Source organism: Vombatus ursinus, unplaced genomic scaffold, assembly GCF_900497805.2.
Source record: "Vombatus ursinus unplaced genomic scaffold, bare-nosed wombat genome assembly UNPS02014802.1, whole genome shotgun sequence".
In the NCBI taxonomy this organism is placed as follows: Eukaryota; Metazoa; Chordata; class Mammalia; order Diprotodontia; family Vombatidae; genus Vombatus; species Vombatus ursinus.
Window position 1 is genome coordinate 2,001,366 of NW_020954580.1, and position 16,310 is coordinate 2,017,675.

General features: G+C 37.5%; 1 protein-coding gene across 3 annotated transcripts in view; it reads left to right on the forward strand.

Moving 5' to 3' along the window:
* The window catches only part of PAX3 (paired box 3), a 104,470-nt gene that overhangs the window by 87,629 nt on the left and 531 nt on the right, over positions 1-16,310 (forward strand). For all 3 annotated transcript variants that reach the window (XM_027873823.1, XM_027873825.1, XM_027873824.1), the window contains exon 8: positions 15,170-15,416. In XM_027873823.1, the coding sequence (XP_027729624.1) occupies positions 15,170-15,416 (247 nt within the window). The remainder of the gene's footprint in view (positions 1-15,169; positions 15,417-16,310) is intronic.

Sequence of the window (16,310 nt, forward strand, 5' to 3'; positions counted from 1 at the left end):
TCTTTCTTTCTTTCTTTCTTTCTTTCTTTCTTTCTTTCTTTCTTTCTCTCTCTCTTTCTTTCTTTCTTTCTCTTTCTTCCTTCCTTCCTTCCTTTCTCTCTCTTTCTTTCTTTCTTCCTTCCTTTCCCTTTCTTAATTTCTTTTTCCTTCTTTCTTTTCTTTTTTTCTTTTCTTATTCCTTTCCTCCCTCTTTCTCTTCTTTCCTTCCTTCCTTTCTTTTCTTTCTTTCCTTCTTTCCTTCCTCCCTTCATCCTTTCCTTCCTTCCCTTCCTCCTTTTCCTTCCCTCTCTCCTTCCCTTCCTCCCTCTCTTTCTTCCTTCTCTCCCTCCCTCCCTTCCTTTTTTTTAAGGAAGAAATAATTGCAAATGATGGAAACTTGGATTTTGTAGCTAAAAAGGACAACAACAACAACAAATCCCTTTCTGTTGACCTTATTTTAATGGTAAGTCCCTTGTCAGGAATATGTATTTGGAGTGTAGATTGTATAAATTAAATGAAATATCCCTTTCTGTTTTAGGCCCATTGAAACTACTCTGACCACTGAGGATTAAAGACCGAGTATGCACATCCTGTTGTAACTAAGCTACTAGAATTAAAAGTTTTTCTTTGTAGTCAGTAATGCACAGAAGAGTCAAACTAGCATCAAGTATGAGGCCTGTGGCCTGAATCAACCCTTTATATGTGGCTGGAATGCAATGCAAAGCTTTTAATTCATTACTGTATTTGCAAAATGGCAATATCTACAGAAATCTGAATACTTGCATATTTATTCAATTAGGGGCTGAATGTGGGCTTTGTACTGGGCAGACACAGAAGACTCAATTCAGTCATTAGTTGTGTACTATTTGTGGGTCTTTTGGAAAAATGTGTCCTTGAAAAACAGTCTGGGTTTCATCAGAGGTGTATGAATTTCAGCGTACAGTGTAGCATTAAAAATAAAACCCACTCTCAGCATTTAGTCAGTACTTGGTCAGTTAGATGTCTGACAGAACACTCTTGTGAGGGGACTTGGTGTGGTCCTCATCCCTCAATGAGTAAAGCTGGTATGTTTTTGCACAGCCAAATTTACTTATCTTTGCCAACTAGTAAGTCATAAAGAATCCTGATGTGTTACTGGGATGATGCTTGTCTATGTGGACCATGGGATGATATCTCTGTAGTTTAATCCCTTTGTGCTCCTTTCCAAAATGAAAGAAATAAATAATTATTTTGAAGAACCATTTTTTTTTTCTCCCAGGGATCACTTGGGGCTTATTTTAGGTGGTCTGGATATATAATCTAAACCAGGTATTCTTAATCTATTTGGTGTCATGGATCCCTTTGGCAGTTTGGCAAAACCTATGGATGCCTTCTAAGAATAATGTTCTTAGTTGCATAGAATAAAATACACAGGTTTATAAAATAAAAGCAATTGTATTAAAATACAGTTATAATTTTTTTTTAAAGTTCACAGACTCCAGGTTAAGAACCCTTGGGCTCATTAAACTGTGATATTTGGTCTGAAATTTGATCCCACTCATTGCTGTTACTATTTTTATTTTATTTTTATTTTCAGTTCCAAATTCTCTCTCTCTCCCTGTAGCCCCTCCCCCACCCATTAAAAAAACAAGAAATATGACCCCATTCTTTGGATCTGATCCTTGATTTTGTAGAACGTCATAGAAAGGAACACATGGGCTTCCATAGAAGGGTTAATTTGGAGCTGAAATGATTTCCTTGATTCTTTGTCAAGTGCAGGCATCTTTTTTAGGCCATGTCTTTTGATGTCCAGTTCCTCAGACTGATACAATCCCTTCTTTGTGGATTCCAAGAAACAAGAAAAAGAATAATATCATAGATAAACCAATGCAGGAGAATGTAAACTTCTTGAGAGCAGGAATTATTCTCATTTTATCTTTGAATCCTTAGCTGTCTAGCTTAGTGTCTGATACCAGTAGGAAATTAATAAATGTTTATTGAATGAATAAAATATAAAAAGAAAGAAAAGGAATAAAATCACCATTGAATAGTTCTTAGGTGAGACATTATGCAGTGAAGTCTTACAAATTGTAAGGGGAGAGAAGAGAATGGGAGGGTAACTGGGAAAGAAAAGAAAGAGTAGCCTACTGAGTTGGAAAACAATTGCAATGTGGGCAGGCTTCACTGGCCTGAGGTTTGTCCTGAATCTTTCAGACAGCTTGGTTTTATTACAAGTGCAGCTACTTCTGGGCAATGAGCTCCTGGACCGGTTGCTTAGATGGTTATTGCTCTGATAACTTGTAACAGAGTAGGACAGTGATAAGCGGCTACTTCAGAATTGTGCTGAGGAGTAAACGATGAAACATATTGTGAAGACTTGAAAAATATACATTTTTAGAAAACAACAATCATAATAGCATCGCAATCTCTATTTAACTTATGAAAGTCATTAGAATCTCGGTAAAACAGCAAACACTATGCTTTGAGCAAGGGAGCTAAAAGCAAATGCAAGAATGGAGGACTGCCAAAGGGAAGGAAGTTATCCTAATTATTGAGGTCCATTATATGGACATTTTTGTAGGAATAGGGATGTATAATATATTGATATGGATTGGAAGGTAGTAATTCTAAGTTATCTCATATAACCAGAAAGTTTCCATCTCAGCAACAGATTATTGTAATGTGCTCAACAAATAGGACAGTTATACTGTGTTAAAACCAGATTCAGTTGAGCAATACTGATTATAACAGCAACATATTACTACTATGAGAGGCAGCAGGAGCTAGTGGGTAGAGGGCAGGTCTTGGAATGAGGAAGACCTGAGTTCTTGTCTTGCCTTTATTATATATTAGTTATGTGACCATGGAAAAATAACTTCTCTGCGACCCTGGCAACCCTCTAAGTTTCTAAGTAATAGATTAGACCAATGAAAGTGTACCATCAAGAGTTCCCCATGCCTATGAAATAACAGGTCTGGACTGCCTTGAGTCCCCCCCCCAAAAAAAAAATTAGAGGAACATGGCAGATAGAGTTGGACCTGAAGTCAGTGATGAGATTGGGCCAATCTCATCAGTCAGGAAGACCTGAGTTTGAATCCTACCTTAGGTAATTATTTGCTGGTCAAATTACTTAAGCTCTCTGTCTCAGTTTCCTCATCTATAAAATAAAGGGCTAACAATAACAATATATGTAGCACTTAACCTTAAATTTATGAGGATCAAATAAGATAATGTAAAGTGTTTTTCTAGATTTAACACAAATGTCAGTTATTGTTACTATTTCTGAAAACAATAGTCCGTATGCTTTTCATTCTTTAGAGAAAAAAGATGAACCTTCCAATGGGGACATTCCTCTTGCCTAGTTGAATATAAGTTTGTTTGGTGTGTGTGTGTGTGTGTGTGTGTGTGTGTGTCAAAACTATGTTTTTTCTATATCCACTGTATATCTTGTGTGGCTTCAGAAAGCAGTATGCATTTCAGAAAGGCTAAGCAATAGTAATGATAATAATAGGGCAAAAGTAATAGAAACTGATACCCTATAGCTCAGGCCTTTCATTAGGTTAGAGATAATGGTAGTCAGAATCAGAGCTGATGAAACAAGTTTTTGGATTCAGGGAGCCACTATGTCACAACTGTGGACCAAGCTAAGTCATTTAGAATCAACTATTAATATTGATAGATCACTAAAACTCTAGCTTACCATGTCATAAATGATGGTTTTGGTGGATCCCCCTGACTCACTAGTTGCCTAGGCACTCCCTTCTTAGGATACTCCCTCACAAAGGATCAGGAAAGAATCAACAGAAAAAAAATGGAGTTGCCATGAGCTTATGGATACATGGTGATGGAGTGGGAAATAGAGCAGCTGCTCCCTCTTTTACCACATGGAAGCTAAAATCAGTTCTGGCCTTGCTCACCAATAGGAAGGAAGAACATCAAGAAACTGAGAGTGGGGTGATCGATCCTTTTGTATGGGAAGTTAGTTCTGGCAAGTGTCTTGAGTCGTTTTGGCTCCTGGGTCAAACATAAGACCCCTTGTGACTTCATAGCACTATCCCCTCAGTCACTTATAGCTGGAAGTGAGCTCATCAAAGTCTCCACTCGTTGGACTGAAACCAGGGAGGGAATACTGCACATACTCCGTATAACCTACTAGAAAGGGGAATTTAAGTATGCTCTAAGGATTGAGCACTGCCTGTCCTAACACTATGCTACATAAAACACAGGGTCATAGATTTGGAGTTGGAAATTGTTGGTTCAAGTCTCTTGGATCAGACATAGTCTGTGATTTTGGGTAGAACATAGTGCTAACTTGGTGATTAAGCATAATTGTCTTGTGTCAGCCTTCTGGGAATACTGTGTTCTCTGACATTTTACAGAATCATAGTACTTGTTGAGGAAAGGGACTTGAGGAGGTTCAGTGCTTTGCCCAAGTTCAAACAAGTAAGAAGTAACAGTAGAAGGATTTGAATTCAGGTTCTTTTGACTCTAATAAATTTAGAGTTAGAAAAGAGCTTAAAAATCATGTAATTTAACTCCCTCATTTTGCATCTAGGGAAATCAAGACCCAGAGATATTAAGTGAATTTTCTAAAGTTGCTCAGGTGCCAAGTAGGATCTACTACTCTCCCTTATACCACACTGTCTGCTTAGAAGTTTTGTTTTGTTTTTCTCCTTAGTTTTTAAATGAATGTTCATTTTGCCCCATGGTACGATCTACAACAAATAGCCAAATGCATATCCTTACAGAAATGGAAGCTCCTAAATTTTACCATGAATTCCCTTTATTTTTCCCCATAAAGCATATAAAAAATATAGCTAGGTAGTGCAGTGGATAGAGCAATGGGTTTGGAGTCAGGAAGACCAGAGTTCAAATTCAGCCTCTGACAATAACTGTGTGACCCTGGGCAAGTCACTTAACCCTGTTTACCTCATTTTTCTAATTTTAAAATGAGTTAGAGAAGGAAATGGCAAACCATTTGCCAAGAAAACCCCAAATGGGGCCATGAAGAGGCAGACGTGACTGAAATGACTGAACAAAAAAATATACATGTATTTTTCCTTGAAACTTATTCACATGGTCATTTGATTCAATCAGTTAACTTCAACCAACTAAGAGACATTAGCCCAGTTCTTCCTTCTATCTTATGGGTACACACAGGTTTGCTTAGTATAATTTTAAAAAAACTCACTTCACCTAAATTTAGACATAGATGAATTCCCACGCCACTCCCACCCTCCACCTCCTGCCCCCATCCTTATAGTGTATAACTGGAACTTATCTTTGATTTTTTTTTGTACAATGGGGATGTAGCTGGACTCTGATTACTCATAGAATGTGGTACAAGGATAACATATGTATCAGGAATCTCTTTTGCTTATTCTGTTCCTTAATTGTACCATCTCACATCCCCAAACCTTTCTCCAGTGATACTAATAGCAATTAAAGCTGACTTCAGAATTCACCTCTTCAGTTAGAAAAAAGGGCTGTGGTATGTCTATGGTACTTAGTGCTTGTGGCATGTAAAGCAGCTACTCAGGCTTAGAAAGTTAGCAGGGGGTTGTCACCAACAGCAGCCGGGCTCAAGTCATGCCAACTTCCCAAGCATCCTTTCTTCAGAAAGGAAAAGAAATTTCCTGGTGGAGTTAGGCACATTGTGTCTCCTCATAACAGGTAGGCTTCCAAGGCAAAAGTCAACAAAGAGCTTTGTCTGATAATATTAATTTATATGAGCTTAGTTTATATTTCAGTATCTGAGCTGTGTACCTGAGTTCGTAGCTGGCTTGCAATGGTGTGTGTTTGTTGAGGACAGAAACAGTGCAGCAATTCTTTAAACGGAAACAACATATGTTCACTTCTGGATATTTTTACTTTGCAGGCTGTTAAAAGACCGAATTAAAAAAACAGCAGGGCATTTTGGTGCTGGGGGGTGCCTAAGCACCCCAGAGCTCTTTCCCTCTGGATGGGACAATTAATAGCTTACTTGTCCTGATATGCTTATGAAATTAAAGCAAGATATGCAGCCCACTTTTCCACAGGCATTTTCAATCCAATTCAGCACACCCTCATTAGGCACTTATGATGTGCAAGACATTGTACTAAGCCTTTGAAATATTAAAATTGGTACCTACTCTCAAGGAGCTTAGGGTAGATGACGTTTATACAGCTCATTAAGGTTTACAAAGTTGTTTATGTGATTAGCTAATTTCATCCTCAGGATAAGTTTGTGAAGTAGGCACTACAAATATTGTCATTCTCCTTTTACAGAAGAGAAATTGAGAAAATAAAAGAGACTTGTCCAAGGTCACATGGCTAGAAAGATTCAGAGGCAGGGTTAAAGCCCAAGTGCCACTGTTTCCACTGTGGGTTTTCACCCACCTCCCAGCCCCCATAACAACCTAAGAGGCAGGGAAAAGAGAAGTACAGAAGTCATAGTAAGAAAAGTATGATAAGTATAAATGAGAAGGCTACAAGTGTTCATAAACTGGGATCTGTGAACTTAAAAAATATTGATAACTATTTTGATATATTTAGTTTCATTTGTAATACTGTGCATTTTATGTTTAAAAACATTATTCTAAGAGTGGGTCCACGTCCATAGGTTTCACCAGGCTTCCTAAGAGGTCTATCAGAAAGAGAGAGAGAGAGAGAGAGAGAGAGAGAGAGAGAAAGAGAGAGAGAGAGAGGAAGCTCGAGAATCCCTGTGTTACAAGAACTCAGGGTAGAGAAAGAATTTTAAGCTGTGTATGAAAATATGAAGAGTTTGGGTTGAATATAGAATATGAGAGGGGAAGAATATAAATAAGGCAAGAAAAAAATACTGAGGCCAAGTTTTGGAAGGCTATGAATATAATGATCAGGAGTTTATTCTTTACCAGGAAGGAAATGGAGAGCTAACTGTTGGGTTTAGAGCAGAGGTGTAACTAGTGCACAGGGGCAGGGGTTCTTCAGGTAGTGAAAGACAGATTGGAGACAGGAAGCAGAAAGGATAATTCAGAGGCTTCGAGGAAAAGGCAAGTAGTATTGAAGACCTGAATGCAGACGTTCTAGAACAAGTGATTGCCAAAGTGATCTGCTCATGTGCTCATCCTTTGGAGGACTGCTGGGGGGTCTGAGAAATTTTCTGAAGTGGAAAGCATTAACAGCAGGTAATGTCATTCCTCTTAGAAACAGTTTGAGAGTCTCTGTGTTAAGTGATGAATGAGGGTATCTGACCCACATCTGTTTTACATTAGAATGGAACATTGCCCTGACATAGTCAGGAGCATTTGTCAAGATTCCCTGGACAGAGCTTCTGTAAATTATATGCCGCAAATGTGTCAGGGTCAGATAAGAGGATATCATTAACGCCACTGAAGTTTACTCAGGATTCTGTCAGTCCAACTTAATATGTTAACGGCCAACAATTTTCCTTGAGCTGTTTCATTAAATCTTTCATTCATAGGAGGGAAAAATATGTATCTCTACCCTTCCCCCCCAATAATGCACATGTTCTTTTCTCATAAATCATATTAATTGCAGACATGGTCACAAAGCATATTAAATGCAAGCATGCGTAAATGAATTAAAACATATGAGAATTTTATTATGCCTATGGTGGGTCAAATACCAACTGTATTAATGGGCAAGAATCTTCCTTTAAGTATATAAGCTTTTTTTTTTTTCCCTTAGCGGGTTTTATTTTGTTGTTAATCGGTGGACGTTATATGATTGTTCCTAATGAGCCAGAAGCCATCATCTATTCTTAATCCTTCCAGAAGTAAAAAAAAATACTCAAATCCATTGTCTGGGTTTTCATTTTTGGAAATTAATCGATCTAGCATGCTGCTATGGATTTAACCTGCCCTGAAGTTTTAGATTCAGAGAAACTATTTTATGATATCTATATTTGGAGACGGATATTCCTAAGAATTGCTTAAACACAAATCATTCCCACAATTTCTCCCAGAACATTAAGGCCAGGCACATGTACCACTTAAAGGATACCTACTATACCCTATGCAAAAAATCATAAGCAACATATGAATCAATACTCCCACTTGTACTCTCTCCTCATTCGACAAAGGTAGAAAGTTGTAAAAAAAAAAATGGGTGTAAGAATCCCTTTACTAAAGCTGAACTAAACTGGGTTTTTTCCCCTCAGTGGCTGGCTAGGTAAGCACTGGCCATGCCCTTCCTGTAACTCCTTGTATGGGTGATAAGGTCATGAGCCATACTTTGAGAGAAACCTCTGCCTTCAGGCGACTTCCCGCTTAGAGCTTTCAAACAGACTTGAGCAAAAATCTAATTATTTAGATGCTAATCAATTGCAGGATAATTCCTAAGGCATTTGAATCCGAAGAAGATATTTTCAGGAAAACCTCTCCTGTTTAAGTTTAGATTTTTCAGCCTTGAAGTCGCAGACACAGAAACTTAATTATTAAATGACTCCAGAAATGGACAGAATTGGTTGAAAAACTGTGAATAAATGATTTATGTTTTGTGGGGAAGGCAAGAGGGTTTGTTCCTGGGGCTAAAATATGGCTAGTATTTTATTCAGTTGCCTTTCGGAGGAAGGGTACCCCAAGAAGATAAAGCCTTGTTATTATTCAGACCAGTGTCCTATGTATAAGACTTAACAAAAAGAACATTGAAAGTGTTTGAAGTGTTTGAAGCAGGGGCACATCTGGTCAGCTGAAATAAGAAGGGAAAGAGAGCCTCACACCAATGGTTCTTGTGGAGGAAAAAGAAGCCCCCAGATGTGCACAGTAATTTGCTAAATCATTTTAGATTCTTGATAAACTCAGTGCATTTTCAATTGAGGGCATAACCAGAGTGTGTGTGCCAAGACAAATATTTTCCAGACACATAATTTTAAATGTAAATCTTAATTTGGCCTGAAGTTTTTATCTTTTAAATTTAATCTCACAATAGGAAAATTAATTCAAGGGAAATATGGCATGAAGCAAACATAAAGAGTTCGTTTTTCATGAACCATATAATTTTCCAATCAGATATAAACAACCTATCTGGAATTTTGAAATTAGAGAAAAAGTAAGAAGAAAGCTTGGAAAATTTTTCTAATAAATAAATAAAATTGAGGGACTCAGCTAGAAATTTACAAGTCAAAATGCAGTATTTAAAAAAAATGAAGGATGCCTTCCCAAAGACAGTAAGATAGTAAATATGGCACATTTTGATAAGGGTTGTAATATATTTTGGACTTCACTTAGGTAGATAGTCACACAAAATATGGGAATGAAAAAAAAAACAAAAACTTTTCAGATTACACAAAATTTGGAGATTTTTAAAAAGAAAATCTCGGGTGATTACATATGCCCAACTTACATTTACTGGAATGGAGCCTGAATGTGGATGAAAAGCTGTGGAATTTTTCTTCTCTCCCTTTAGTATTGCCTGTAAAAGACAATTCACTTATACTTGAATTGCTATGTGTTTTGTCTTTATTTTTTTTAATGGCCTTTAAATGTATATTTAAAAATTAAATAAACAGTAAAAATGTGAGCAAGCAGTCCAGGATTCATGAGCCATCTCTCTTATAATAGATCAACATGTATGTATGTGAATTAAACAAGAAAGAACAAAGAATTTGTTAAAAATAGACTAAATTTAACCACCTGGTCATAAGTAATTGCAAGAAAAATGCATTTAAAAAATAATATGAAAAAATATTTTGCCATAGTCCTTATAAGGAAAATGCAACTGGAAAATATTTTCTGCCCATAGTGGTGGTGCTCTAAAAAGTTCATTTCCCAAGCTTCACTTGCTAGAGAAGAAATTCTGATAGCTTCCCTCCTACCACATGAAATACAGAACTGCCTTTTAAAGAAACAAACATAAAAGTGTAATGTGACCCTTCCATAGAGACTTGATGTTTTAAATTATGTTAATGGAAAGTAAAATATATATTTTCTATTGATATCCCATATATATTTTCTGATCTGAATTTCCTTGTCAATTTCTTTAATTATAACTCATCTACAACAGTGCAACCTTTCAATCTGTCTCAAAGTTAAATAAGGAAAGCTGAAAGCCAAGTTTGGATAGCAACATCTTTTCTGTTAAAATCGCTTACAAACTTCAGTCTGAGAGGCAGGATGAGAGCTATTGGAAGGATACCCCTAGATAACTCCGGGTGTGCCTAACAATAGAACCCATTCTCAGAGGTCATGAAAATTCGATTTATGTAAATTTTCTAATCATGAGGCTTTTTCAAAAGAGCAAATTTAGTAAAACTTCCATAGTTCTTCCTTCATGATGATTTCTTAGGGAAGCCTAACAGAATTTTCAGTCTTTTCCCTCCCCACCCATTGCTGCTAAAGCAATCCCATTCCTGTTGCCTCTAGGATAAAAAGCATCTTAGTATTTAAGATCCTACACTGTTAGGCTCAGACTTACTTGCGATCGCAACTTCCCTCTATTTACTGCATTCCAGCCAAGTTAGTTTACTTGGCTGGTCCCCACACTTTACAACCTGTCTCTTGCCTCTGCACATTTTTCTTAGGCTATTTCCTTTTCTTGGAATGGGATCCCTCTCCATCTTCATCTTCCGGAATCTTCTTCTTTCAAGGCTCAGCTGTTACCATCTCTGAGAAGTCTACCTTGATTTTCCCTTCTTACTCAGTTTTCTTTGAGAACTTTGTCCAGATTTCTCTTTTGCCCCTTTCACACACTCTACCTCAAGTATGCTAATTGGTACACGTGTTGTATCCCTCCCCTCCTTATTGGAATCCAAGGTCCTGAAGGTTATGCATTCATAGATCAAAGATGACAGTATTGTAAGTCATCTAGAGCTGGAGGGCCATATAGTCCAATCCCTTCATTAACACTGGAGTGGACCTCAGAGGTCATCTCATTCCACCTCTTCACTTTACAGATGAGGAAGCAGAGGCCCAGGGATATTAACCAAGTCTGTTGCCCAGGTAGTAATTGGTAGACTTGAGATTCAAATTCAACTTTTACTCCAGATCCAGTGCTGTTTTCATTATGCCACACTGGGATAAAAAACAAAACAAACTTTGTATCTTCAGGAACAAACATACTATCTTGCACTCAGGGCAAGCTTAATTTAATTTGTCCAGTGAGTTTATGAATACTGTGTAGGGAGTCATCATTAAAGCAGCTGCTAAGGGCGGTCATAGTATTTAGGACTGGAAAGGACCATAAAGACCATCTGTTCTAATCCTTTCATTTTATAGATAAGGAAACCAAGACAAATACTACTGGCACCATCTACCTTCATGAGTTTGTTATGAGGAAAACTGCCTTGTAAATCTTAAAGTGTGATATAAATGTGAGTCTTCCGGCCATTCTTCTTTTTCTTCTTCCTCCACTTTCCCTCTCTCTCCTTCCCTATATCCTATTTTCTTTCTCCTTCCCCTTCCCTTTTCCTTCTCTTCTTTCCTAACTCACTTCCCCTTTCTTCCCCTTTCCTTGTCCTCTCTCCTTTTCTTTCGCTTCCCCTCCTCCTTCCCTCTTCTCACCTCCTCCTCTTCTTGTCCTTCCATCTTCCTCCTTCCTCTTCCTCAACTCCCTTCCTCCACCTATTTCCCCCTTCTTTTTTCTCCTCCTCTTCTCCAATTTGCTATACCTCATCTCCCTCTCCTTCCCTTCCTCCTGGCCCATCCTCTTTCCATCCTTCTCCACTCTCCTCTTTTTCATTCTCTCTACTTCCTTCTCTCCCTCTCTATCTTCCCTTCTTCCCTTTTCCTTCCTGCTACCCTTCCCTTCCCTTCCATTCTCTTTGACCTCTTTTTCCTGCTCTTCCTTCCCTCCCCCTTCTCCTTCTGTTTCCCCTCCTCTCCCACTTCTATTCTTCCTCTTCCTCCAGTTCCTGCAAAAATACTGGGGTCTGTTTGAGTGTACTGATGGAAACACTCCAGAACTTTACACGCCACTGCAAAAGAAACTAGATTGAGGACTTCTAATCAATCTTCCAAGGTCAATGATACATTCGAACTCAATCCAGGGAATGTATTTGATATATAAGCAGTCCTCATTTCTTCACTCAGAACATTCTCTGCAGATAAGTAGAGATGAGCTTCTTGCCAGCTTTCAAAGCTATTTCACCTGAAAAAAAAATGTGTCAGAGGATAAAAATCATTTGTCATGCAAATGTACACAGCTACCAACTTCAGGAGAAATACTTCTTCCTTTCCCCCTCCCCCCAACTGCTTAAGCATGACTGTCCATTCTATCTATCCTTTAGCTGACATGCCTAGTGATTGAATTCAGAATCCTGGTCTTCCATAAGGAATCTCTGAGGCCTAGCTACCAATTTAAACTTTTTTTTCCCCATGTAAGTCTTCCTGTGTCATTGGCTCTTTTTATTCATGGATTGGCATAGTAGCAACTTAGAATTTTTGTTTTGGACCAATTAGGTGTCTTATTAATGGAGCTAATTTAAAGTAAAGAATTTGGTTCCTCCTCCCCAACACCTCTTTTCTTGATTCCTGACTATGACATCCTCCATCTTTTAAAAAAAGCATTGTACTTTTACTTTTTATATGTTTGTTATGCACACACAGACTTCTCATAATAAGTATCTCTGAGCAAGATCTATTTTTTCAAGCATGCTCTAGACTCTGAAAGCACACTATTTTGTCTGATGAAGCAAAATATGCAATGAGTAAATTTCCATGAGTTTTCCTTGCTTTAACTGGAAAACCTCAGGTGTAGCTCTTGGGGCGTGGGGGCAAACCAACCACTAGAGAATGAGTAATTTTTTAAAAAAAATCTTTATAGTTTTTTAGTTATGTTCAAGATTAGGAGATGAGGACATGAAATCATGGCTTCTGAGCATCTAGCTCCAATGTATGACCTTATGGTACTCTCACTGTTTGCAATATTTGTTAGGCTCTTACAAAGGAAAGCCCTTGTGTTACAATGATTCCAAGTTTGTTTGGAGTTGTGACAGCCTACTGCTGTTAATTTGATTTTGTGGACTGCCTCTCACCCCATTCCACCATGCCCCAGGGTGTCTCTAGTTTATGGTTGGGAATCAGCTGTAGATCCTTATTTTTTTTATTATTCTTTAGTGCCCTTAAAAATAAGGGTGTTTGCCAATATTCTAATGGAAATAATGAGAAAAAAGAAAAATAAATAAGTGATTTTGAAATTTTAAGTGATTTGAAATTTTAGGTTACTGTAGGAGCCAACAGGAGGATAAGAAATAATGTTATTTTCCAGTTCCAGTTAACTATACAATAATGAGTGAATACATAATATATAAAACATGATTCCAAATTAAATTTTAAATGGAAAACCCACATCACTGAATCTGATCTTACCACTGATTTGCTCTTTCTCACAACTGACAGGAATTGGTCTGTGGTTTTGGAGGGGATGAAGCTGGGGAAGGCATCATGTAACAAGGTCAAGGGAAGGAGAATATGAATCTCAATTTCTTGAGATATAAATTTCTCCTTGCTTTGTGTTCTGTTTGAATCTCACTTTATTGACAAATATATAACTTCTGGCACCCTTCCTGGTCATAGCAAGTTTAAAAAAATGAGTTTTAGAACTTTTACGAATGAGGGATGCCATGAAATGGAAAGTAGGGTATGTAAGAAAGGTTGGAGAAAACAAGGTAAGTTAGGAAGGGAACGTGAATAGCTATGGAGTAGATTGTGTTCCTCTCTGTCCAGTTGACTAGGCATTGGATTGGATTAAAACTCACTGACAGGGAACTGGTGGCAGATATAAAGATCATTGGACCCATTTCTAAAGGGTTTTAAAATATCTTTTCTGGCCATTTTCTATTCCCCTAATCCAAGCATAGGCCTTCCTGCATGCAGGAAGATGGACAAAATTGATTTTTAGTAGTTCTTTAGTATGGTGGTTCTCAGAGTGTGGTCCAGAGACTCCTGGGGATCCCTGAGATACTTTCAGGGGGTCTATGAGGTCAAAATGCATTTTCATAATAATGCTAAGGCATTTTAATATCTAATACAAACACGACCCACATAAACAAAAGTCCTTGGGGGGGGGTCTTCAATAATTTTTAAGAGTATAAAGGGTCTGGAGACCAAAAAAATTTAAGAACGGATACTCTAGTGCTTTAATTCTATTAGATGGGGAGTATAGTTCTGTGGTTAGAGCTAAGGCTTATGAGTTTCAATTCCTTCCCTATGCTGGGAATTTTGAGGGGATGGGATACATTTTAACTTTTCTATTCCTCAGATTTCCTAAATTATAACAGAAACAATGCTAGCTTAAGAACTACTTTGAGACTTTTACACTCACAAAATTCTAAGGGGAGACACTGTTCATTCTATGATGTTTATATTAAGTGCCTATTATGCATCAGACACTGTTAGGTCTTTGAATGGTCCTTACCCTCAAGGTACATAAATAAGTAAAAGTAGTTTTGAGGGTGGGAAGTTTCCAGGTATCATAGCCCTGACCTTATGGGAGAGTTTCAGGGACGGTGTGTGGGCTGAGTGTTTCACTGAATTGTGTGAAGTTCAGGAAGTTATTCAATCTTCTTGAGTTATGGTGTTCCAGCTGCAAAATTAATTACATACTTACCTCCATCACCAGGGTGTGGCAAGGGTCAGTGAGCTAATGTTTGTGAAACACTTCAACATCCTCATCTGAAAGTTGTTAGGTTACTGAGAAGTTATTTAAAGAAAAAAAGAAAAGCTTTCATGTTCTCCAGGATCATTATCACAACAAAACAGACTCTTTCCAACATATTTCTATTTCTAGTTCTTCTGTCTTTATCATACAAAGCTGCTCTTTTTTTTTCAGCTTTTCTGCAAGTGCAAAGTATGTTTGTATAGAAATTAAATAAAAAACATAGGGCGTGAAAGAAGGTTTTTTTATTGCTGTTTAAGAGATCAATACTATTAGTTTTTCTTTGTTAAGATCCAGTTAAAGTATCTATACTTCCCTTGGGTAGGAGGGCTTATGAAACATTCCAGATGTAATGTTTGATCAGACATCAGAGAGGAAAAATAGAAATGTTTTATGTGATATGTGAGCACATGTGGTGCCTCTTTCCACCTCCCCATACTTCCCAAGATACTCAAGCTAAAAGGTATCATTTAGTTCTATGCTGTGACAATTTTATTCCCTTGGAACATCTAGGTCAGGCTCTCTCAATATATTTCCTTGTGAATCAAAGAATGAACTCTCACAGTATTTTTCTAGTCACCTAAAAGATACAATTCTTTGTCTTAATTTCTTCACTCTCTCTCCTTTCTTGTAGGTGATGGGACTCTTGACTAACCACGGTGGGGTGCCTCACCAGCCCCAGACTGATTATGCTCTCTCACCTCTCACTGGAGGCCTAGAACCAACCACTACAGTGTCTGCAAGCTGCAGCCAGAGATTAGACCATATGAAGAGCTTAGACAGTCTGCCAACATCTCAGTCTTATTGCCCACCAACCTACAGCACCACAGGCTATAGTATGGATCCTGTCACAGGCTACCAGTATGGACAATATGGACAAAGTGAGTAGTAGGTCTCTTGAAGGGGGTGATTAATTGCTCTTGGAAGTTTTACCTTTGCATTATTTCTTTGCACTATGTAATGGGGATAGGAAAATTATTAATTTAAACATTGTGATATAATTATATATGTCTGTAAGAATGTATGTATCTATAATAACATAGCACTTCAAGGTTTGCAAAGCGCTTTGAATACATTTTCTCATTTGTGCCTCAAAACAGGCCCATGAGGTAAGTGTTGCAGATGTTATTATCCCCATTTTATAGATGAGGAAACTGAGGCTCAGAGGTGTTAAATGGCTCACCCAAAGTCATAGAGCTATTAAGTGTCTGAGGTGGGATTCAAACCTGACTGCTTCAAAATAATAGCTTATATTTATATAGCACTTTAGGGTTTGCTTTCTATACGTTATCTCATTTAACCCTTTGGCATTGTTTCCAGAGTGGTGCTATTGTTATGTCCTTTTTACAGATAAGGAAATTGAGGCTCAGAGAAGTTAAATGATTTGTCTTGGGTCAAATAGAATCTGATGTGGGATTTGAAATCATCTATGTCTATTTAACTATTTTTAATTTATCTAATCCATCCATCCATATCAATCTATCTATATTATCTAGCTCCTGTCATTCATAAATCTGTTGAATCCATCCATTTTATTTATCATCCATCCATCTATCTATCCATCCATCTATCTATCATTCATCAATCTATTTATCTAATCCATCCATCTGTCGTCCATTATTCTATGTAATCCATCTGTCTATTAATAATTCATCAATTTAATCTATCCATAGTCATATATCTTATCTAACTTCCATCCATCCATCCATCCATCCATCTATTTAATCAATCTATCTATCTATCTATCTATCTATCTATCTATCTATCTATCTATC